Below are 26,647 nucleotides of genomic sequence, written 5' to 3' on the forward strand. Positions count from 1 at the left end.
CGTATATGATGGATGTGTATGATACAAAACTACACAAAGTAAATTGGAAGACTATATACTAGTGGTTAGCTATTGGGAAGGGAGAGTGGGACAAAGGGGGCTTGAATTTTTATGTTTATTTTTTAATAAAAAAGAAGTTAAGAGGAATTATCAATAACTTTCAATTCTGTGATGTGAATACTTAACTTTTGTTATATTATTTTCTGTACTTAGTATTTTAAACATTTCTCAAGAGAAAGATAAAAAAATACAGATAAAATCCAAGATGATAGTAACAAGAAAATATATGATTAAAGTAATTATTAATTCCTACAAAATAGTAAAGGCAAAGTTTTTCAGGAAGCAACTTGAAATATACTATAAGGCCTATTTAAATTACTTTATAATTTATCAATATATATACATGATTAAAAAATCTAATGACTGAGTGGGGGCTAATATAATTCTTGTATTGATTCAATAATTCATCACTATTACATATTTTAACAATAGTAATTATAAAATGTGAACTATGAAAAATTATAGAAAATGAAATAATGGTATTTTAATTAAAATGGCTCTTTAAAAGATAATTAAATAATGTCATGGTACATATATTTTAGATGCATGGGCCTCTGATTTTAACAAGTATTTCCTCTTCATTAATTAGGAAAATTAATACAGCTGGACTGCCTCCATATTTAAACATATTTAAGCAAATGTTTTAAAGTAGTCTTTAAAATAATCTGAAAACTTTGATACTAACTATAAACTTGATCTCTTTTTGTGGTTCCTTCTAACCATATCACCCACTTTAATATTTTAAAATGCTCAGTCTAAGAAACAGGTAAATTCATTTTTAAATATTTATTATGATTAAAAACATTTTGTATAATGTTCTAGATCCATAAAAGATTTTATTACTTATGAAAATTACTTAGCTTAAAATCCAAATTCTACACAGTCATAGTTGTCAGTTAAAATCGGTTAGCTTAATAGAATACTGGTTGAATTGCGTTGGGCTCACATGCCCTAAAGAAGACTTAGTTTATACAAGTTTAATTCAAATGGGTAGAGAGAGTTGCCACTTGGAATCGTATGTCCCAGATGAACTTGGCTTGTGACAGGAATGGCAATGAGAAGTAATAATTAAAATGCCTTCTGGAAGAACTGTGCTTGAGCAAAATGCTGCAGATAAATGACTTCTGTGGAGCTGCAGGTCAGCCGCGGATTCACTTGGATCTTTCTGATGTGGTACTCTTCACTGTGTTTACAACAGGAGTAGCATCATAAAAATTCAGAGTTACTAAGTTTGCTCACAGGAGCATCTATTTAAATAAATATTCACTGCAGAGAACCACAAGAAGTTTTCTGATAATTACATTCAAATATCAAATAGTTCATTCTTCATTTAGTCTGAATTAGAAATGAAATCGGAGAGCTTTTATTTGTTTGACCATTAAGAGAGTCACCAGTGACCAAATACAGCACTAAGAAAGGAAATTTGGCGAACCATATTCTGATGAGTATCACAGGACTCCCAAATAATTGTACCTTCTATGCACTTAAAAGTAACTGAATAAGAACAACTAGCTCAGCAATGTGCAAGGATTTACTGTAACAGAAAGCAAAGGAGAGAGAAGGCAAGCCCTTGTGAGGGAGGAGGAGGATGGGGGCCAAGCCAAGGCGAATCTCTCCCACTCGCTGTGCCTCTCCCTGACCTCCTAACTAAGAATTCTCAGAACAAAACCCTTGGGATTTTCCCCTCTTAAAACCCGAGACATAGCAGCATTATTCACAATAGTCAAAAAGCGGAAACAACCCAAATGTCTATTAACTGATGAATAAACAAAAAGTGGTATATACATACAATGGAATATTATTTGGAAATAAAAAGCGATGAAGTACTGATACATGCCACAACATGGATGAGCCTTGAAAACATCATACATGCTAAGTGAAGAAGCCAGTCAGAAAAGGCCGTACTACTGCATGACAGTGTACATGGGAAATGTCCAGAACAGGCAAATCCATAGACGCAGAAAGTAGAATAGCGGTTCTCAGGGTCTGTGGGCAGGAAGAATGGGGAAGGCGTACTAATGGGTAGAGAGTTTCCTTTTTGGGGTGATGAAAATGTCCTAAAATTAAATAATGGTGATGGATGTACAATTCTGTGAATATGCTAAAAATACTGAACTGTACACTTTAAAAGTATGAATTGTATGGTGTGTGACATATATCTCAATAAAACTATTATTTTAAAAACTTGGGTTTGGGCTGGTGACAGCACTAAAGGTCACAGCGACAGAACTTTATCAAGCATCTTCCTGAAGTACATTAAATAAGTAATAAACTGTCAAGGCACAAACATTCCATCTTTTTAAAGACTTCATTTTTAAAAAATGTATCACTAAGTTTTATTTCACAAAGACTTAAAAATACTTGAAGAAAAGACTTGAACCATGAAAAAGCCTTTTCTGCTACTGTCAAGAGTTTAAACATTTTTAGAATTTTTATTAGAATCGGTGGAAGCCTGATGGGCACCAGGAGATGACCCTATAAAAAAATATCTGAATGGCAGTGGAAATCAAACCTCTTTATTAAAAAATAACAGCTCTTTTCTTAAGTGGCAATAAGAAGACTATTTGTCAAGATTGTATGACCTTTTTGAAAGCATAAAGAATTCTATTTCAGCAGGGCTTTAAACTACCTGAAAAGGGAGAGAGAATCTTAGGAAGAGTGTGAAGTTATTTAATTTCACTATTGCCAACCATTTCCCCCCTCATTCAGTTGACATAAACAGCATTTTTCTCAGGGTCTAGAGTAACTTTCTAACACCAGCAGCAGCCAGTTAAAGGATGAACAATGTGGAGGGACTAAATGCTTCCAAATGGGGTAATACAATTTTAAATAATGTACAAAAAATAAACAACTTAAAACTGTGCTTTAACTCTAACAGCTAACATTAACATTTAATAATTTCTATAATTATTAAAAGGTCCACTTTCTAAGTATCTTTTTTCTGTACTTTAAGATAAGTAAAAAGTTAGTGCTTCATTTTAATGAGTGGACAAGCTATGGTTTACAAGATAACATATGTGGAACCAATTTATGTGCCCCAAAGAAATAAACTTTCTCTCTCACCCTCTACAACTTATCTAGAAGTAATAGAGAAGCAGTTTCTCAGTTGCTGGTCAATAGTAAGATTCCAAGTCTGCAATCACGAATAGTTTTGAAATTCTGTACAATAAAATCTCAGAGATAGTTCCTTGAATTCTAAGATTATCATATTTTCATTTCCTGACTCTTCAATTTGAACTATATTTTGTTCTCCTTCCACAGTTTTGTTACCCAACAAGCTGAACCACTAATGCAATTTCTCTGCTTGCACGAAACATGCAGCACAGGCCATACTTCGTACACTTGAAGGTTAAATTCACCTTGTAGTCGTACTTCCCTGCCCAAGCCTTCCACCCACAGAGTGCAGCTTGCCATTGGATGGCTGTGATCTCTAACTGCTGCTAAATTAGCATCCGTAGGCTGCTGGTCCAGCCCCAGGCTTTGTGTCCCCTTGGGCATTGGCAGGCAGATGGGAGCCATTAGAAGTTAGGCCTGGCATAGTAAAGTGGGACTTCAGGAATACGACAAAAAGTTAGCCAGAAGTCATTACCTCAACTTATAGTTTTTTAAAAAATTAAGAGAATGAAATGTAGCAAACTTTAACAGTGGTTGTCTCTTTTTCCGGGTTAATAGAAATGTCCTATATGTTGACTGTGGTTGTAGTTATATAACTGTAGGCCAAAACTGTCAAAAATCATGAAACCATATACTACAAAGCGTGAACTGTGTACTACGTGTCTTACACTTCAATAAACCAAATTTAAAAATAAAAGTTATCTCTGAATGATAGAATTACAGATTTCTCTCTTTATATTCCCTTAAACTTTACTAAGTGATTGAGATGAGCATTATTTAACTCCAAGTCAGTAAGAAACAGAGTAGGAACACTGCTTTGGCCACTCCTGCCCCTTCCAGGCCCTTGGGAGTGCAGGTGGGCAGGGGAAGTCTCCAGGGTGAGGAGGTGGGCGCTTACCTGTGGGCCATGGGGCCCTTCACTGTCGCCCCATCCAGTGAAATCTAAACTAGACTAATGTGAGGACGATATCCCAGTGATGACAATGCAAGGGGAAAAAGAATAAATCTCATGTTCATCAAAATTTGGATGTGAGGGTTATTGCTTCACTGATGGGAGGCGAGAGGTTTAAAGTGTATTTCCTTCCAAGGTGCTGTGCTAGGAGAGTCCCCTGAGATGAGCGGCACATACCCTGAGGGTCGGGTCTGTTGCTAAGGCATGCACACCGTGCACGTGCACAGTGACCTGCACCACGGGGACCTCACCTCTCAGCTCCCACTGCCGCCCATGACTCTGAAAGGCTGGGAATAAATGTCATCAAGGCACACTGCCTGCTTGGAGGACCTGAAATTGACCTATTCATCTGCATAAGCTAAATACCATCTTTCAGCCATACTGAATTATCAGAATTGGCCTCCTGGAGAATTAGTTTTAGCTAAGGTGCTATTCCATCCATTTATATTCCATTCAGCAATGAAAGAGCAAGTCCTGTGAGTCTGATTTTGTAATTTAGAGACAGAGTACTGCGATGCTGTTTGCCTCATCACGCAGTGGTCTCTGAATGACGACTCACAGGAGAAACCACTCAAGTCTCAGACCCTGGAACTGTAAATCCTCCTGAACAACCCAGTTTGTTTTTATTTTCTAGACCAAGGATCGGCAAACTTTTGATACGTAACAGCTGCCAGGGGTCAGCAAACTGCGCTCACGAGCCACATGCGGCTCTTTGGGTACGTACATGTGGCTCTGAAGTAAAATTGAAAATGAAAATAAAACTATCATAGTTTCATTTATAAAATTTTTAGAGGATGTTATTCACATAATGGTGATTATGTCAAAATATATTTATGGCTCTCGAATAATTTTTAAATTGTTGTGAGGGACAGGATTGGCTCTTCCAGGGGTCGGCAAACTTTTGAGATGGAACGTACCCAAAGAGTCGCATGTGGCTCGCGAGCCGCAGTTTGCTGACCTCTGTTCTATAATAGACACTTTGAATCATGTTATTCATTAGTGCTTCTCTTTAGCATGGCTACTGGGACACTCAGAACCAAAGTGGCTCCCTACTTTTAGCAAATGCATGGAATGCTAACAACATATTTTTTTTAACATATGTTTTGTACACTATTTTCATCTTGGCTTCAACTTATTTTTCTAATCTTTATCTTCCCTTTGTCCTAATTTCTTCACTCCATTTTTGGTGTTTGTGTTTTTTTAAATATGTTTCAAGTACGTTTAGAATAAGGTAGAATATTAAATGCATAAATAACTATAGTGTACTCAGTACACATAATACAGAAAGGCTGTACTACTCCTCAATAACCTGGTTCCACAGTCTACCTTCGATGAGGTGAAGTATTAAATACACAGATAAACTATAGTACACTCAAAACAAATGTAGAAAACCAGCATCTTCTCTATTAACTAATATCATAGCTCACCTTCAGGGCTTTTCAGAGTTGCAGTGATAATTTTTGGTCTGATATATCATCATTGGATATAGGCTCCATCAATTCCAGATCAAGGATCATGACATATTGATATTGCTTGTGTTATTAATGTTTTACAGTAAATAAAAAAATGAAAAATCATATCAGAAATGGGGTTTTTATAACCTTATTTAGAATATTACTTCTAAAGAGTCATTAATAGAAACCCAAGCAATCATCTTAATCATTAAGATTTTTTTTTAAAGTTCTCAACAATGCATATTGCAAGTGAACTGCCATTGATAACTATGTGGTTCATTTTTTAGGACACTTCCTTAAATAACAACATGCAGAACTCAGTTTCTCTACCTAGAAAATGGGCACATCTCCTGGTGTGGGTTAAAAACTCCATCTTTGACACTGCAAATGTGAGGGAACTAAAATGCTCCGTTTTAGAGCCGTTCATTTGAGAGAGGGCTTCACAGTACATTATCTAGCACAATACACGAGTATGAGTCATTTATTAAATAGGACTTCATGTCACTGCCGCCTTCTTATACACAGGGTGAGGCCAATAGTGGCAAGCTTTGGACAACTGAAAAAGTAAATGAAAATATAATTTTATTTTCCTTTGAGTTATTAATGTCATCTTTGGATTAGAAAAAGTAAGGAAATCATACAGATAACCTTACCGACGGGATCTAAACCAAACAAAATGAAAGATAACTAGGTACTAAACGCCCCCTTTTGCTGACTGAACTCACTTCATGTAAGAATGCACTAGGAAGCTCCATGACTGTAAGCATCAGTGCAACTTCTCATTTCCTTTGTGCAAATCAGATATGGCTAACAGGAAAGAGGTCTCGAGTCTGAGAGCTAATTTCTGTATCTTTAGATTCTGGTTCCGAGACTGATAATTGGTGGGGACTGGAAGATATAAGGGAGATGTCTCAGGTGACACAATAAAAACCTATGCTCCCTTTACTAGCACTGCTTTCTAATGGGCTCCTTGCCAGTGTGTAGACCTGGTGGTCACAGAGCAGAGTAACTGTGTCAATAGTTTTCCTGAGGTCTGCTGAAAAGCAGATAGGTTTGAAGAGAGCAGAGATGAGAAAGGGAAGACAGCAACCCAAAGATGCCCGGTAGATAGGTTATACATGCTTACTTGATGAGCTCACAACACACTGGGCTTCATTAAGATTCATTGTTCATTCAATGAACATTTGGCTGGGTGTCTGCCTGCTGAGTACCAGGCACTGTGCCAGGGCTGTGAGGTGGGCTGGGCCTTATCACCTCCTAAGAGAGCTAATACAGGCACAGAGGAACAGTTACAAGATGAAGAGATGATTTTCCTGAAGAAACTTGGGAAAAGCTGTAAGGAAGCGTTAGCATTTAATTGGGAGCATTGAGAATACATGAGGATCCAACATGAGATGTGAGTAGGGCAGTGAAAGGTCAATTATCATTACAACCAGAGCTCACTGAATGAAGAAACCCACCTGATGCACAACCCTTAAGATTCCATAATAGGTTCCTCTCCTGCTGCCTGGCGTCTGTTCATTTTGACCTACACAGTACACTGTTCGGATAACTGCCACCAACACCACACCACAACTTCCAGTGGGTCTCGTTTACAGACATAAGTAAGGTGAAGCTTATCATCACCCTGGTTCCCAGTGCCCCACAATTAAATGCTGGCTTTACCTTTCCAACATCATAAGCCACTAGGTCCTTTCAGGACACATCCTAGACACTACTAAGCCGCTTGGTGCTTCAATACGACAGCAGCGTAGAATCACCCTTGTACATGCTTTTCCCCATTCTCTGGGCAGCCCAGCTCCTATTTCTGCAGAACCTATTCATTCAGCCAGAGCCCCAGAGACATGCCAGGCACCATGCAGACACAAAGTACCAAATTCACTGAGTAAGGATCACTCACAATATGGATTTTACTAACAGATTTTTAACAAACCTGTTGAATCAGCTAATTCAATCACATAACTTTAAAATTACTTAGTATTTTAAAACTTAAAAATGCAGAAAATAACCTAGTAGCCATGCACATATCAATCACCCCTCATTAAAACAGATGTTAATATTTTGTCATGTTTGCTCCAAATGGTAATCTTAATAAAGCCTAATTCCTGATAGTTTCTGCCTCCCTTCCTCCCTAGAGGCACCACTATCTTAAGTTGGTGTCATTCCAAAATAGTCTTACTTTTACTATACATGCATACATCCACAAATGACAGCAAACATTGTTTAAATATTATACATTATAGTTATGCATATTTAAAAATGCTCATAACGGTATCCTCCTATAGCCATTCTTTTGCAACTTCTGGTTTTCACTCTGAATTCTATTTTGCAAAGATGTCCAGATTGACACATGTATGTATACCTAGTTAGTTCATTTTAACTGATCTCAAGTTTACTTATCCACAGTTTATTTCCCAGTTCCATCCTGAAGGGTAATTATGTCCTTCCTAATAATTTACTTTTGCAAATAATGAAGTAGTGAGCATCCTCCTACCTGTCTTCCTGTGCACACCTGTCAGGCTTTCTCCAATGAAACCAAATATTGAAGTTTTAAATCTTAGTCTTTTGCCTCATTATCGAGGTTTTTTGACTTGAGTTTGATAATATTATAATAGATTGTGAACTCATGTTTAGCAATGTTAGTTTCTCATCTGGGGATTCCTGAACAATGTGGGGTTACATCTGGGTTACAGACCCACATGTGGTGCACGCCTGGGGTTTGCCAGGGGCGCAGCCCTATGAGAGTCACAGCTTAATGGGGCAACCTTAAATTCTAACATTCCACCTTGAGCACATGTGTGTATAAGGCCTCATTCTTTGGTCCCTGTATAGGGTATTAAACCCAAGACTCTAATGCTTTTTTGGGAGGTTTAATGGTCCCAGACCTCCTGCAGAGGCGGCTCTGCCTTTGTAGTTCTAGCACCTGGGGATTTTCCTTTCTCTTTTGGCATTTCCTCCATGTATTGACTTGTATTATTGCTACATCAAGTATTTCTAGATTATCAAGAGAATTTTTACATTACTTAGTTATATTGCCAGAATAAAAGTCCTAACTGAATTCTTTAAATATTAATTTTTCAATCAGTGTAAAATTATGTATTTCATAATCTCTTGGTCCTTACTTTTTGGAAATATACGATATTATTGAACTTACAAATTGCTCTTTTTCATGCTAAAGATACAGATAACTTTAAAAAAATATTGAACAAATTAAAATCAATTTTTTTACAATTTTAACTTCCTTGACAAAGTATTTCATTATTACAGAGTTGAAATTTTTGATTTACAATTTTATACCTTGCTTATAATTTCTCTTCCTATAAAAACTGGATGGATATTTAAAAAATGATCACATAATTTGATGTTTGTTTTTAAAAGTTTTATTTATCTTATTTGTATACTTTATGCCTTACTAAACAAACTAAAATGCGCAACAGTTAAGGGTCAGAGATGAAAAATTTCATGAGTACACAACTTACCAGCCTAATATTTTTAAATTCATAGCAACAATTAGGTAGAAAAGATAAGCTACATACTGCATTCTCTTCACTAAGGATTTTTTTGAGCAGTAGAACAATGATGATATTAGAAATAACAGAAAGACAAGTTACTGTGGGCCCATACATACTTAGGAGTAAGCAAACCAAGCATAAAAATGTGAGCAACCCAAGTATTCTACGGTAGGCTTTAGTGGAATATGTGATTATTGTACAAAGAAAGCAAGCCACAGATAGGATAAATAGGGATATCACCATTTGGAGCTTAGGTAAGTAATTTTTACAGTAATGATGTTTTTAAATAACCTAAGCGGCTATTTAAATACAAAATAATAGTTGTTATTAAAGATGTTTTTTTCAGTAATGTATTGGTTTTGAATTTACTACATTTGAATACACTATATCATATAATTATTTCATATAGTGGTTTTACAGAGTTCTAGAAAAACTCAAGGCAAATTAAAGGCATTTTCAAAAACTAAATGATAACATTCAGAAACATTTCCTAGTAAAAAACAATCAATACCAGGTTTCCAAAGCCAATTAGCTTTACCAAATAATTAACAATTAACTTTGGGAAAACATCCATTAACTGTGTCTCCATATGATAAATCAAATTTCTAAAGCTAGCATAGGAGCTTTTGCTATGGAAGCTTACCAATGCCATATGTAACACATCAAGCCCAGGACTGAAAGATAATCAATACTGCAAGAGGCTTCTTAAAATTAGAATAAATGGACAATGTTGGTGTCAAATTCAGGAAGTCAAGTTAACAGTGACAACACTACCAGAATCATTTGCTGCATCCAGGACAACATAATAAGGCATGGAACTGGAAGGTATGTAAAAAGCTGGAGCCGTCGGCCTGTACCTGGTGCTGGCGATGCTTGGTGACTCTGCTCCAAGCCTACATCTTTCTAGCTGACTGGCAACAATCTGCCTTTCCACTTCCAGTTCTCGGGTGAGTCGTTGAAACTGAAGCTCCTGTGATTCAAGGAAATAAAAGGCATATAAGGCGGCAAGGCTTGCTGCTCAAAAAGATATATGAATTAATGTATGTCACAGGAAACATAGGAACATACCCATAACATAACACTAGTGTGGCTTTGTGAAGTCGGCATTTTGGATAGAACTGTGGGCCTAAATACCCGACTGATTTGTAGATTTTTCCAACTTAAAGGTACTAGAATACTTGCCTTTGTTCACAATTAGAAACATCTAGATATTTATTTGCTTTTCTTTTTTCTTCTTTTGGTGCTAATTGAGGGTTTCAAACGGTACTGCTGCTACAGTGCTATACAGAGTCCTTACTTGATGTGTCTACACTAGAGGCACACCAGCCAATACAAGGTCTTCATCCTCATTAGCTACTTTTTATATCCCTCACACTGTGTGTAAGCACAGCATTAAAAAAATGTAAGTTCCCATAAAGAGAATCATTTTACCATGTTTAATAGAAGCTTTTTAATTGTTAAGGGGAAAAAAAATCATTCTAGTCCCATAGAGAAAGTCCTGCTACATTTACCTACAATATGAACAGCAAAATTTACTATTGTCACAAATGTATTCGTATGTCATGGGGTGAAGGGAGGGGGGAATTTTAAAAGTCTAAGCAATAATATGGAATTTAAAATTGTATTAAAAGGTAGAAAGACTGCCTGAAGAAATTATATTCTCCATTTTATACTGTATCATAAAGGCAAGGAAGTTCTATTAAAAGAGAAGATGCTTTTAACTTTTTCTTTTGTACTTATCTCATTGTTATCTTGACATGATTTTAATAAATAGAAAGCATGCTATAAATATAAAACATCTATAGATCAAATCAAGTATACTCCAAAGGCTTTAAAGCCACAAAAAACATCTCCAATAACACCTCAAGCTCCCCTATGCCGTATTATATCTCCTTACAAGTCTACTCAAAGCAAATGCTGAACTTGCAAGGCGTTTTATTGGACAATGACTGCTAGTTCAAAATACCAGGCACATGAACCCTGAACTTAGAAACTAATCAGAAATAAAACTACCTGAACTATTTGTGACAATATGTATTTGTTTGCCAAGCAAAAATAAAAATTCATTGAAAAAGTATTAACTCCCTGTGCAGTCAGGCAAATGGGCAATTTATACTTGACAGCACTGACTTTGCAAATTCTACAAACTATTCTTAGAATAATTTGTAAGAAACAGTCCCTGAACTCCTTATTGCTTTCTGATAATGAGAATCCTTTTCTAATGAGCCCAGTTGGTGTGGGCGTGTAGGGTAGGGCCTGAATGAACGGTTGGCTCCACGATGCTGTACAACATGTACCATATGTACAACACGACCATAATGGGTCAGTTGGACCCTTGCCAGTCTCTGCGGAACAATTCCTAGACAACCGGTTCTTAATGTTTGGCAACAAAAGACCACAGATAATAACCACAGCATTTAGCATCTGGTAGTTGATTTTAAGGACAAATTGCATTGTACTTCACACTTAAGTCTTTCTTTGCCCTTAAACAGTATCATATTTTTTGTGATACACTTCCACTCCTTCAATTATTTTACTCAATTATTTATTATACACCTCTTTTCCCAGAAGACTGCCTGCTTGTATCAAACTGCGACAGGCAAGGACCATCGGTGAATACCAAAATATTCCTTGAGCCATCACATTACCTTTGTGCTCTGATTTTGGTAGCTACAAGGGATAGAGGGCTGGAGTGTTTTCTACATTTTGGGATAGCCATAAGTTACCAAGGTAGGAGTAAGGCATGTTTTGTGTGAAATTAGGACATTAAAAAAATTTTTCCAGGGCCGGCCGAGTGGCTCAGTTGGCTAAGAGCTTGCTCAAGAGTTTGTGCTCTGAGCAACAGTGGTTTGATGCCCGACCCGAGCTGAGCTGCCGCTAAGCTGCCAATAGGTAGCAGGATAGCTCAGCTAAAAAAAAAAAAAAAAAAATTCCATTCATAGAAAAAAATTCCATTTTAGTGGATTTCTAACATCATTGTGGCTATGCCCTTTTGAGCATCCTTTTGAGAAAATGGTTGGGAAACTTCCCGCTTGAAGGCGGAAGTTGGAACCCACTGTCCCGAAACTCCTTCCTTCAGAAGCAGAGACAAGTGGCTTTGGCTCTGCCAAGAATATGCCAGACTGACTCAGGTGCTGAAACCAAGACTTTGACATTAGAAAACACAAAGCTCATTTGCTCTCTTTTACTTCCTTACTGCACTTCCTGCAGTAGGTCTCAAGGTCATACTCCTAACATGGAAATGACTTCCATGTAAACTGCTATGTTTATGCTTGGTTGGCAATGTTAGTGGTTTCTTTACCTGACCACTTTTGTGGCACAGATTTTGACACTGTTCCTGGAAGCTTAGTCTCAAAGCTTGTTCTTTGGTCCTTACAACAAATGTGGGAATGCACTAACATCCACTTAATAAATGCCCTTTTCTGCTCAATTAGCCACGTCAGTCTGTTTCTTGCAACAAGAAACCTTGAATGACACACCTATAGAAACCATTTGCAGTTGCTGGGCTACTAGGAAAGCCTATGCACCCCATGATGTAGCTCCATTTTTAATTTAAAAGTTGGGTAATTCTGTTAACATCTGTATGAAATGAGTCAAGTCCACATTTTATTTCTACTGGTCATTGAGTCCTTAATACTGAGCATCACCGGGTACTTATATCAGAACCATTCTATCCATTATTTGCTCACACTTCTCACAAGCAGGACATCATCAAAGCCCTGAAAGCAGAATATCGGGAAGCGTGGAATTTGTGAAGATGACCTAATACCTGTGAATATTTATTTACAAGTAAAATATATGTATGTTTTGTTACAAATTAATATTACCCCTACATAATGTAAACTGAACGCCCCTATGTGACTGGTGCCAAGATGGATGAGTAGGGTGTAAATATTTCACAATTCTGTCTCTACTGGCTTCTTTGACTGATAACGAAAGCAGTATTACACACTCATATAAAAACACATCTAATGATTTCCAAAATAACACTCATTAAGATGATTATGCAGAGATACCATCTACAAATTTAAAATGTTTATATTTTATCCTCTAAACTTAGATTATGAAGGCTGATCCTTAAATCAGTCTCCCGAACTGGGCATCTGAATTATAAGGGGATGTTATATTTGTTCTCCTTTGAGAAGAGCAAGGAAAAGAATGTTAAAAGCACGTACCAGTGACTTAGTAAATTACAATTTCCTCTTAAATTCTGGCAAAAAAAAGACCATAAGCAAACTTTGAAGGAAAGTCAAGGTTACTAATAATGCTACAAAAATGGAGTCAGTTCACATTTGTTTGAAAGCTTTTCTTTAGTTTTACCTTATGTCTTTCATGTAAATATACTGATAAATGTTCTAAGAGAGTCATGGAATAGAAGAAAACAAAGCTTCACCTTCATGACCTTGGATGGCCCTTGGACGATGGATGGAGCTGCACTGTCCAAGGAATGACAGACATGCTGCCCCAGCTGTCAGCTACTCTAAGGGAGCCTCATCTGCAAAGAGCTGCTTTGACTAAAGGTACACACACCCTTCGGGGGAGTCTGCATCTAGCCACTGACTGAAGTGGGAACGTAAAGGCCGGGCTCAGATTTTCTAGCGATCTCCCTGTGGCTCGGCCATCCTGTACGGACTCTGGACTTTTCCCCTGCACTGTCCTGCTTTTCCTTCTCCTCTCTCCTCCAGTGTTGATTTGTAATAAATACTCTCCACGCTAAACTCCATCTTAGCGAGAACCCAACCTGAGACTGTATTGTTTTTTTTGGCTTCTTTTTATATGATAGAAATTTTCTCATTCGAAATTTTAATATTGTGAGATAAGTCACATGTACAGAAAAGACACAGAAAATAACACATTGAGCTTTAGAGAATCTGACCCAGCTATAGCAAATCTTAATATTTTGCTACATTTGCTTCAGTTTTTTTCAGAAATACAATATTACAGATACAATGAAATTCCTTGTTTTCTCTCTTTCCAATTCTATTTTTTTCTCCTCCTTCCTCCCCAGAAAGAACCATTATCCTGAATTTGGTGTTTAATGTTCACATGAATATTTTATATTATTGCTACTCCATAGTTACAAATCCATAAATGACATACGAGGTCTGACAATTAAGTTCACGAACTTGTTGCCATGATGTTGCTAACCATTTTTGATATCAGAGGGATTCTTCATTATGAATTTATACCAACTGGACAAACAGTTAACCAAGTTTACTACTTGGAAGTGCTGAAAAGGCTGCATGAAAACGTTACATGACCTGAATTTTTTGCCAACAATTCATGGCTCTTGCATCACGACAATGCACCAGCTCACACGGCACTGTCTGTGAGGGAGTTTTTAGCTAGTATACAAATAACTGTATTGGAACACCCTCCCTACTCATCTGAACTGGCACCCAATGACTTCTTTCTTTACCCAAAGATAAAGGAAATATTGAAAGGAAGACATTTTGATGACATTCAGGACATCAAGGATAATATGACAACAGCTCTGATGGCCATTCCAGAAAAAGAGTTCCAAAATTGCTTTGAAGGGTGGACTAGGTGCTGGCTTCGGTGCATAGCTTCCCAACGGGAGTACATCGAAGGTGACCGCAGTGATATTCAGCAATGAGGTATGTAGCACTTTTTCTAGGATGAGTTTATGAACGTAACTGACCGACCTTGTATAGTATTGCTTCGCATGTTCATACAATTTATATCAATGGTATAGTTTTATGCAGATTGATTTTATTATAATATGCTTTTGAGATTTATCACTACCAGTACACATAGATCTAGTTCATTTGTTTTCATTATTCAATAGTATTCCATTGTACAACTATAGCACAATGTACTTATATGTTCTAATCATGCTAAATCCTTGTTTCCAATTTTGTGCAATAATAATCATGCTACAAAATAAGCATCTATGTATAAACCATCTTTGTGCACATGTGCCAGACTTCTCCAAAGTAGTGACCTAGAAGTGAAACTGCTGGGTTGAAGGCTATGCACATCTTCCAATTTACTTGATAAAGACTGCCAAATTACTTTCCAAAGTAGCTGTTCCAATTTACATTCCAGTCAGCAGTGTATGAAAGTTCCAGTTTCTCCACATTCTCACTGAAATTGATTTGCATTTGGTGGCTTAAATTCCCCCCCCCTTTTTTGTAATCTGACATGTATGGGATGCTATCTTGCATCTGTTTTATTTTATATTTCGCTGATAACCAACATCTTTTCATATGTTTATTGGCCATTTAGGTTTTTGAATCTCAGGGGTAAACTCACAGAGGAGACTTTTCCCTACTGCCAGCTCCCCGGCTTGTCCTCTTCTGTGGGTCAGGTTTCTGATCACCCTTATGTAAACACTGTAGCTTTGTAAAGTTTTAGCTTTGGGTTAGGAATTTTCCATGAGAATCCCCATCTGGGGCAGCCCTCAAATGGCCTGTAGCATGTCCAGGCAAATGGCTCGCTCAAGATCACCTAGGGTAGGCAGATCCTTTCAGGGTAAGAGCCAGATTTACTGCTTGCCTACCTCACGATTCTTTCATTTCAGTTTTTTTTTACGTTTTGTTTTTTGTTAAGATTTTTACTGGGGAATTGGGGGAAGGGGAACAGACAAGTTGCTGTCCTTTTGTTCTTCAGACTAGTTGTGGAGGATGTTGTTTCACTGGCCCAAGTTGGCACCATCATTGCCATCTTCCCGGGCGAGGCCGGCTTCTGGACGGCTGCTCACTGCGGCTGCTGGCCACTCACGCTGTCTGCTGGCTACACACGGTAGCCCATGGCAACCCACTGCCACAGGGGCTGCAGCCTACACCGTCGCCGGCGACTCATGGCAGCCCAGCTCCAAGTTGAGCTGCTGTTCAGCATCTTAGCTGTGGAGGGCAGTGTCACTGGCCCTCATATGTGGGATCCGAACCGGGGCCCTCTGTCGTCCCAAGCCAGCTCTTAACCAATGAGCCACTTGGCCGGCCCTCATTTCAGTTTTAGTTTCTGTGAATTCCTTACTTTATTTCCAGCTTTGACTTCAAAGAAGACAATTTAAACATTTTTATTCAGCATATTTCACTTCTTTCAGGGGGAAAGGCTGGTTAAAGTAATGGGTAGACTCCCATTTCTGGCAGATGCCATCCAGCTACAGTTGTCCATTCGCATCACTTCCAGCTATTTATTTCAAGTCACTCTAACTGCTTCACTAACTCAGGGGTAGCCACAATAATTACTGCTGCTATGACGACGACAAGAAATAGTGGTAGGCACTCACACCAGGCTGTTCGTGATGACACCCTCGCTTCCTGTCTCCGCATTCACACTAACCCTTGGTTCCCTTCCAGGCTTAGCGGAGGAAGTGTCCTCTTCCTTGTCTAAGGCTGGACTTACCATGACCTCTGCCTTTTCCTGCATCTTGCTTCTCTCCACAATCTTCAGTGCTTCCTCTCAGTTTAATGATCCTCAAGCTTTTCTTATCACAAAACACATCTCGATCTCAGGACTCCTCAATCTCTGTTTCCTTCTCCTCTGACCTATACTACCTTTTAGTAAATATTTTTCTTTAAATCGACTCCTTTTTAAGACATAGTATCATCCCAGGTATTAAAATCGTTAAAATAATGGCTTCTAATGCTTTTATAATCTTCCTAATATAAATTAAAGTACGTAATATGTAAAAATGTTTTAATATTTAAAAGTGTGCTAAAATTCATATTATATCAGCATGCCTTCCCATGCCTATAAATCTCAGCAGGAGAGTACTGAGAACTGGTTATACTGAAAGAAGAAAACTGACATAGTTATTATATTATGGATGCAATTGGTAGTTAAGAAAACATTTTTATTTCAATAATTGTTGCTTAAAAATCTTGCGCCTGATTAGAGAGATATATTAAAACTAATTACCATGCATAAAAAAAAAATCTTGCGCCAAATTTTACTTGTGTGTCTCAGTGTCACTGAGAGATCAATTATCACTGAATAATAATATGTTAGATTTTTAAGGTACATAGCATCGTTTGGGATATGTCCTGTTCTCAGAACCTTCTATAGCATTTTTTCTCCTTTCTCACGGTCAAAAGATGAGTAGATTATGATCATAATTATATCTGTAAGGCTCTTGAGCAAGGTCTATGGAACTATTTTAAAAATGAATATTTAAGAGCTAATATAGTCTCAAAAACGTCCAAAATACCATTCTTTAATCTAGGCTGGTACTAAAATGAAAGCAGTGATATCTACAAATAGTCCTTGATCTCAGCCTTAAGATAACCAGCCAGTAATGTAGAGGTAGGTTATCAAATAGCCTGTCTTTCTATCAGTTTTTTTTTCAATAACTGACAAATTGTTATTAGGTCTATTTGGTAGTCTATATGTCATACATGATTATTAAAATGCTAGGCATATGATGCCTATACTTTGTACTGGTTAGTTTCCTTTGTTAAAAGGAAATTCAAAATCAAAAAGACTTGAACAACTAACATTGCCTTTCTCAATCAAACTGTTTTCTGAGGACACCAGTGTCCCTCTGACCCCCTGCTATGCCCTTAATGAAAGAGGTTCTGGGTCAAGTAACTTTGGAAAATACTACCCAGCAGATTCCAAATCCTGAACTTTCATTAGCTTATAAAACGTTCTGATAAGTCTACCAGTAGAAAATTAGCTTAAGTTTGTTTAACTTAGCAATTCTTTTATTTAAACTAAGCACACATTTTCTTTTTCAAAAAACAACTATGAATATCTCAAGAAACAATACTGTCTTGCAGAATACAACTTAGGAAACACTGGAAAAATCTCATTTAATATATTTATGCATCTATAAGGAACTAGGAGGTATTATACTGCATTCTACATTAAAAATGTTTTTGAGGGGCCGGCTGAGTGGCTCAGTTGGTTGAGTTGGCTTGGGAGTGCGAACTCTGAGCAGGAGGGCCGCTGGTTCAGTTCCAACATGGGCCAGTGACGCTACGCCCTCTACAGCTAAGATAGTGAACAACAGCTCGACCTGGAGCTGGACTCCCATGAGTCACCGGCAGCCTGCGTGAGCCGCAGTGAGACACCGTCCAATAGCCAGTGACTGACTGCCTCAGCCGGGAAGAGTGCAATGAAAATACCAACATGGGCCAGTGAAGCGATGTCCTCCACAACTAGACTGAAGAACCAAAGGACATCAACTTGTCTGTTCCCCTTCCCCAATTCCCCAACGCTGTTCCCCTCTCCCAATTCCCCAAAAAAATCTTAAAAAATAATAATAAAATAAAACATTTTGATATGTTGAAAAACAAAACTTTAATCACTTTTGTCCAAGATGAATATTTACAAAGGGCAGGGCACCCCAAAGGGTTAACCTTCAAACGGAAACTGCTAACCTCACACCACTTGGAAGACATGAAGACACCTCTACTGGATTAGTTGTCCTATGCTAGGTCTACTGCTTCTTACATTTAGATCTTGTCTAAGATAAAAGAAAAGTATAAGACACAACCAGCAATCTGATTTTTTGTTACACTAGCTAACGTTCTAATAGGAGATGAACTATTTTAAGATCTTTATTGTTTTATCCTACTGTCAAATCACACAGGATTCTACTAGGTTCTAGCTTTGATTATCTATCCTTCAGTTTTAATGAAGCAGAGAAAAAAGCAAAGCTTACCAGATGCTCTAAATTTGTATTCTAAAGCTCGGGCTCTTATCTGTAATGCTGTCACCAAAGCTTCTTTATTAGGAAATAAAAAAATTAAAAGGCTTACATTAAAACACAAGGAATGCTTTCTGCTTGGAGCCACAGGCAGGTGAGAATGTCAAGATAAACAGCCTGAGCTTTTCCTACAGCACTACAGATGGTTTTAAAAAATACTGTCTATTCAATAGTAACTCAATGCCATTGGCTCTTCAGTGTCTCACCTGGCAATGTCTGACTATCACGTGGGTTCATATGCACTGGTGATGTCCAAATTCACTCTAATCACATTCAAACCCTGTGTTTTCAAAGACCTGTCAGCTAAGTAACTACCTGAAGTAGTCACACCCTCCCGTGTTTTCTGTTTTCCACTGCAGTGGTTTTCAAAGTGTGGGCCCTGAACCAGTAGTATCAGCATCAGCTGGAAACTTCTTTGAATCAGAAGGGGTGGGGTCCAGCCACCTGTGTTTGCACACATCCCCCAGGAGATTCTCATGCACACAAAAGTTCCAGAACTACTGTTCTAACGGAATCATCATTCTTCTTTGAGGCTCAAACTATGTATGTTTTCATCTTTTCATTTCCTTCCTTCCCATTATCCCCCATTCCTCACATATTAAATGGTTTCCCAAATGTTGTCACTGCACCTCATTATCACTGGTTGAATCCATTCCCTTCTGCGCCATTCCCTGCCATTACTACCCTAATTCAGGCTCACATTAACTTCAGACTACTGCAATAAACCCTCACTAAGTCTTCTCCTCATGATGGTGGGGAGGGGTCTTGCCTCTGCTTTTCACATTTCATCCAGAATATCAAAGGGGCAATACTACTCATCAATATTCTCTCTCCTTTATTGAGGTTTACTGGGCTCTGGGGTCTCTGCTATTACTTCATTAACTCCATGGTCAATCTGCAAGGTGGTCAGGGTCACCGTCACTCCACAGAGGGCTAACTTGCCTGAAGTCACTCAAAACCAGGATCACATCAGTCTGACTCCTCACTCCATAGTGTTAAACACTGTGCACCAGGCTCTTCCCACTCCATTAAAGAACTTATAAAAAGCCACTTGAGCCGTATTTTAAGACCTATGGCAGTCTAGCCACAGCCCCCACCAAATGCCTTTGTTTGGTCTCCTGTCATTCCTCTTCACATACCTAGGCTGGAACTACTCATGGTTTCCTATACACAGTACTCAAAACTTTTTCTCATGTTGTTCAAGCCTCCTGAAATATCACCGTTCCATGAGCACCTGCAGTCCCCTAGCCAAGCACTGGGTAAAGTGCTCCACCCATTACATGTGCTCCATTTACTAAGTTGGAGTCTTAATAAGAAGAGTGAAATCTGTATTTCATTAATCTCAGTGTCCTTCTAATTCCCTGCAAAACCAAAACAAGAAAACCTTGCTAATTCATTCTGGGTACATTTATTCAGTACATTTTATTTAGTACGTTATAGTTGATTGTACAGATTTTAAAATTTACAATTTCTGAGTATTTTTATACAAAAATGGGCATAACATTTTATGGTTGATCCTTTTGAGGCGCTTAAAGCCTTTCAAATATAATAATATTCATATCCTTACAATGTTAGTAAGGAAAATTAGAAAAACCAATGGTCCAAAAGAATGTTCTACCTTTATTTAAAGTCACAGAGAGATGTGGAGGCAGAGAAAGGACTAGACCCCAGGGTTCCCGAAATTTTGTTGACTCCTCTTTTAACAAATTAGCTCTACCAGGAATTTCATATTATTCATGGTGACATGGGCAAACAAGGTTTTTAAAAATAATAAATAACATTTACATAATTTCAGTAGCATGTTGCTTATTGCTGTTAATATGATTTACCCCACGAAACTGCTCCATGCCCCCAATGGCTTACCTGTTCCCACCTGTCAAATTCCCTGATCTCTCAGGCACCATATCCTGCCTATCAGAAAATCACGAGTTTCCCAGCCTTGGAGTAGCATTTTTGAAAACCTGTCCACCAATCCACTAACATTTTACATTGCTGAACTATCAATGCCTTCTTTTATTTTCATTTACCTTCTCTCCTAAAAAGTAGAATGTGTGTATAAATTCATACATATAGGCTGCATATATGCACAAATGCGTGTATGTAAATATAAATAATTCTAGTTAAGTCTTCTATTAGCTGAAGTATTGTTAACATATTTAAAATTCCTTGTATTTAAAGAAGTCCTAATAGTCAAATAAATATTGAGGAAAAGATCTACAACATGAAAAATGGATGCCTGGAGACAGTGTCAGTTGCAACTGGCAATGACAACTATTGCTTTCATTTTCCAAAAAGGTGGTTGTTTGCTAGAATTAACGATAAAAACACAAGAAAATTGTCTTTAAAATGTAGTGTCTTGAATATCTTATTAGCCATTATTTTAAACTTTATTGAGAAACAATAAAGAAAAATAATGATGACTTAACATTAAGAATTTATCTGGTTTTCTAGTACATAAATATTTCAAAATTAGTAAGACCAATGATGCATATCACCTAATGTTAGATGCTTATTTGGGAGTTAATTGACTGCACAGTAGATGATAATAATGCATATAAATCATTATTTCCTTAAATGAAAAACTGGGAAGGATAAATGACCAATTGCCTACTTTCTTTTACTGCAAACAATATAAAAATATAATAATTCAAAAAAGAAGCAAAAAAATATAAAAATGATGAGAAAATATAAAAATAAGAGAAACAAAAATAAGGCTAAACTTAATCTTTTATTCAGTAGATCTAATAGCACTTGGTAATAAGAGAATAATTTTTAAAATGATTAATTTAAGGTTTGGTTAGTAACTTAATGAACCATAATGGAGAAAGCAAACAAATACCATCTAACGCAGGTAGATCTTTTTTTATGAGTACACTTTTTAAATTACTATGTTTACTTCTACAGTTGTTCTTTTTGCTTTGCAGATATTTTATGGCTCAAGTGCATGGTGGGTGGAGAGAGTGGTTAATACCGGAATTAGAATGTACATCTATAAGTTGTGCCTTAGCCACTTAAAAATGGCTCCTTTTGAAGGCCTGTTACCTGGCTGAAGAGGTATGAGGTTTTCAATTGTTCCGTCTTCTTAACTTTTCAATTTTACAATTGATCTGTATGGCGTCACTAATATTATCATTCCTTCCTAAACCTCCAGAAACTGCCCTGGGATTCTTGAGACATAAAGGTAAGAAATATCGATGTATTATTGATAACCAAAGGACATATTTAACCTGCAATGCACATTGAAGCCTTAGGACAGAATTGGGGCATATTCCAGCTATAGGCTGAGTCCAGCTTCAGCGTGTCTGCATCCAGACTTGCGCCCATCCGGTCTTCAGGTCCACAAGTGTTTCTAGATTTAACGTCTCTCTGGTTTTCTGACTCTCCCGCTTTCTCCTCTCACACCCAGCTTCTCCTTCCACTGGTTAGCTATACATAAAAGCAACTTCAACTTACTCTGTTACCGTTATTTAATAGCTATGTTTTCCCTATTTATCTAGGAAAAAAAGCAGACAAGTTAAATAATGTTGCTTTTACTTGTGTTAGGCCTATTTAGCTCTCAGTAGAAAAAAAGAACTAGTAAACTGAAAGAGTGCTTAGAAAACAAGAGATGTCAGATTTGAATAATGTTATTTTTATTGTTCAGACTAATTTATCTGAAATAATCTTTAAATTACCACATTTGGAATTCTTTTTTTCTTGCATACAATATATAGTCATGAAGAAATATATCTGCTTATGTTTGAAACAGGTATAATTTGATACAAACATCTTATTTCTTATTTTTTGTTAAGTTATAACACTAATAATACTAGGTACGATTGAGTGAACACCAACTGTGAGTCAGGCACTCTACATATTTTTTCTCTAATTCTTACAAAAGCACCAGTCACTATTGAGTTGAGCTATCACAGGGTGAGAGGCAAAATAAAGGACTTGCTCAAGGTCACATAATTAGGAAGTGAAGAGCAGGGAATGGAATTCTAAGTTCTTGCTCTTTCCATTATAGGAAACTGAAAAAATTTAGGTGGTCTCATTTTCTATTTCTGAAGGTTATATTTAGAACTGTTATTGACTTTACTGCTTCCAAACTCTCTTCCCAAATCAAATAAAGCCCTGGAATGTAATAAGAATTAAAGAGCCAGATGCTAGTATACATGGAAACTCACTAATTATGACAAAGGTAGAATTTCATTTAATGGGAAAAGAACTGCTGGCATAATTAGGGAAAACAAAGCTAGATTACTACCTTAAACCGCACGCGCGCGCGCACACACACACACACACACACACACACACACACACAAGTTGTATAGTAAATTGTAGAGAAAAATACCCAAATACATAAAAAGATGACCTAGGAGAATATTTTTTAACCTTAGGATGATAAGAGGCCTTCTTAGATAAGACAAGAAACCCCAAAATCATAAGGGATAAAAGAGGCACACCTAACTACATGAAAATAAAACTTCATATGCAAACAAAGTCAAATGACAAAAAAATAGAAAATTAAATATTTATAACACATAACAGACATTTTTAAATCCCATATATACAAATTTTACAAAAACATAGTAAAAATAGACAAAGGGTATACCAATAAGCAAAGTTATCTAAGGTGAAATGTAAATGCTAATCAAAATAGCAGAAAAAAACTGCTCAGTTTCATTCATAAGGGAAAATATAAATCAATTAACAATGTGATACCACTTTTTATTGCAAATATTTTAAAGGTAGTAACATCTATTCAATATTATTGAATATCAATTGTAATTGAAAAAAATTAAAAAGGGTAGGGGGAAGGTGAAGAGGAATAATAGGTCCAAATGTCCAGGTATAAAACAAATAAGTCATGGGGATGTAATGCACAGCATGGGGAATACAGTCAATATTGTGATAGGGTGGTACGGTGTCAGCTGATTGCTGGGCTTATCATGGTGATCACTTCTTCAGGTACATAAATGTTGAATAACTATGGTGTGCTTTTGAAACTACTATCATCTTGCATGTTAGCTGTACTTTAATAACATTATTTTTTAAAAGAAAAAAAAAGTGGTAACCTCCAGGGCTGGGGAGGAAGCAGGGAGAAGGCCACATATTGTTTAAGTGAGTGTAATTTGCTATAATCATTTGGGAAAACTATCTGGTGACATCTACTAAAATTAAACATACATATGCCTCATGACTTTGTAATTCCACTTTTGGACATCTACTCTACAGAAATAAAAGCAATCATTTATATAAAATATTAAAGGCAGCATTATAAACAATTTGAATGTTTATCTACATGACAATATTTTAACAAACTGTGGTATCTCCATACTACATGTGATAACTACTATGTACTTATTAAAAAGAATGAACTGGACATTGTCTCAGAAGAATCATTATATACAATTACGTGAAAAAGTCAGTGGAAGAGCTCAGTAAAACACAGCAAATAATACAATTTTAAAAACCAAACACCTCTGTACAGGTTTGGGTACGGAGAAACTGACAGGAATACCGCAGATCAGTGAGACTGGTTACCTCCAGAGGGTGGGATCAAGAAAGAGATAGAGATATTATTTAAATTTTTATCTTAATCTGTTTATATCATTTTACTTAAGACAAGTATATAATTTTTAAATTAATACCTAATTAAGAAAAAAAGGATAAAAGGGCTAAAGAAATAAAGTACTGTTAAAATAATACCAGGACAGATCTTGCTTAGGAAACAGTCCCATTCCTGGAAAATGGTATTCCAATTGATTGAGAGAATTGATATTTTTGCTTTTTTTGAAGCTATTAAAGTACTCCAGAGAGTATCCCTCTATTTGCTAGATGGGGTGCTGCTCGATTCATGAACCACCTAATAAAGCCAATTAGATCTTCCAGAAGTAAATACATAAATGAAGTACTCTAAAGGGGTTTAATAACATTCTAATGACCTGTAAAGGCCCATTCTAACAATACTTAATCAGATTTAAAAGCACACAGCATTGGTAAGGGTGTGGAGAAAGGTACTGTGGGAATATAAATTGGTGTAAACTCTTGGGAGACCCATTTAACAATATCTAAAAATATTAAATATGTACCTACCCATGAGGCCATCAGTTCCACGCTGAGACTTTGATATACTTGGAAGAGTACACGAAACCAACCAAATACAAGTGGAAACAACCTGACATCCGGCAGTGGGGAACAGATTAAAATATTATATACATCTATATACTAGGACTCCATGCAATTGCTCAAGGATTGAAAACAAGTCCACATGTGCTAATGTGGAATAATCTCCAAGAAAGATTTTTCAGGGAAATAAAGCCAGGTAGTTGTTTTTTAAAAGACATATATGCTGGAATATGCAGAAAACTGTTTTCTTGATGAATACTCAAGAAACTTAATTTCAGAGAAAGTTTAAACAGTTTAACTTTTTATTTTATACTTTTCAAGGTAAACATTTAATTTCATTTACCTTGAGTATTTATTTGTTATTAATTTTTGTAAATAAAAGAGAACAGTTTTTATTCATGTAGAGCCACATTAAGAACCCAATTTTCACTGTTAGTTAAATTCTCAAATTCAGACCAAAGAAGGGAACGTTTTAAGAATTCGTTTTTATGAAGGAAATAAAATACATGATAACAGTAATAAATATCTTATTTGAAAATATATGCTGTATAATGAACTGATTGATTTAATGGATTTCACTGCACTGCAAATATTTCTTGAAACTATACAGGACTTTTAATAAAGAATTGGCATCTTTAGAACGGTGCTTCTCAGCTTGCTGTACAGTTTTAATTGATTTTATCCATAAACTGCTAACAAGGAAGGAAGGAAAGAGCAACTTATGCTCAGTGTATCCATAAAATGAAATCTGCATAATTTTTCTTATAAATCCAATATATCAACATACTTTCAGGAAATAGAGCATAGAAGAACTTACACTTAACTTTAAATTTTAAATCATGTCAGGGCAAATCACTTAGATACTATCAAATGGTAAAATTTCATTTGATAAACTAATAATATTAGTAGTTTGAAAGGGTAGTCACTTATTGCATTTGATTAGGTATTCAAAATAGAAATGATTTTTAAAGTAATAGCTGATTATTTATATGTATATTTATATATGTATTTTTATGGGGCAAAATATACAGAACAGGGCTGGCCGAGTGTCTCAATTGGTTAAGAGCTCGCTCAAGAGTACAAGCTCTGAGCAACAGCGGTTCGATGCCGGCCCGAGCTGAGCAGCTGCTGAGCTGCCAACAGATGGCAGGATGGCTCAGCTAAAAAAAACCAAAATAAATAAATAAATAAATAAATAAACACACACACACACACACACACACAAAACAAAATTTACCATTTTAACAATCTTTAAGTAAACAGTTCAGAGGCATTAAGTATATTCATACTGTTGGGCAACCATCACCACCATGCATCTCTGGAACCTTTTCACCTTCCCAAATCAAAACACTATGCACATTAAATAAAAACCCCCAATTTCTCCCTCCACTCAGCCCCTGGCAACCACCATTTTATTTTCTGTCTATGAATTTCCCTATTCTAGGTATCTCATATAAATGGAATCATATTGTATTTGTCTTTTTGTGACTGGCTTTTTTTCACTTAGTATAATGCCTTCAAGGTTCAACTATGTTATATAGCATGTGTCAGAATTTCCTTCATTTTTAAGGTTGAATAATATTCCACTACACATACACACATGTGCACGCGCGCGCGCACACACACACACACACACACACACGGTGCCAAAAAATGTATACAAGTTTGAAGAAAGGAAAACTGTATTAAAATTGTAATACTCAATATATACCGATAACAAAAGTTGAATACAAGTCACGTTTGACTTCTGCAATTACAAGAGATG

General features: G+C 36.7%; 1 protein-coding gene across 10 annotated transcripts in view; it reads right to left on the minus strand.

Moving 5' to 3' along the window:
- The window catches only part of PKP4 (plakophilin 4), a 228,135-nt gene that overhangs the window by 89,333 nt on the left and 112,155 nt on the right, over nt 1-26,647 (minus strand). For 8 of the 10 annotated variants that reach the window (XM_019636845.1, XM_019636844.1, XM_019636843.1 and 5 more), the window contains one exon: nt 9,950-10,062. The exons of 1 other annotated variant lie outside the window; for it this stretch is intronic. In XM_019636845.1, the coding sequence (XP_019492390.1) occupies nt 9,950-10,062 (113 nt within the window). Of the gene's footprint in view, nt 1-9,949; nt 10,063-24,234; nt 24,254-26,647 lie in introns of those variants that run through there. One more of the 10 variants, XM_019636852.1, reaches the window with a different exon arrangement.

Source organism: Hipposideros armiger, unplaced genomic scaffold, assembly GCF_001890085.2.
Source record: "Hipposideros armiger isolate ML-2016 unplaced genomic scaffold, ASM189008v1 scaffold_30, whole genome shotgun sequence".
NCBI lineage: Eukaryota > Metazoa > Chordata > Mammalia > Chiroptera > Hipposideridae > Hipposideros > Hipposideros armiger.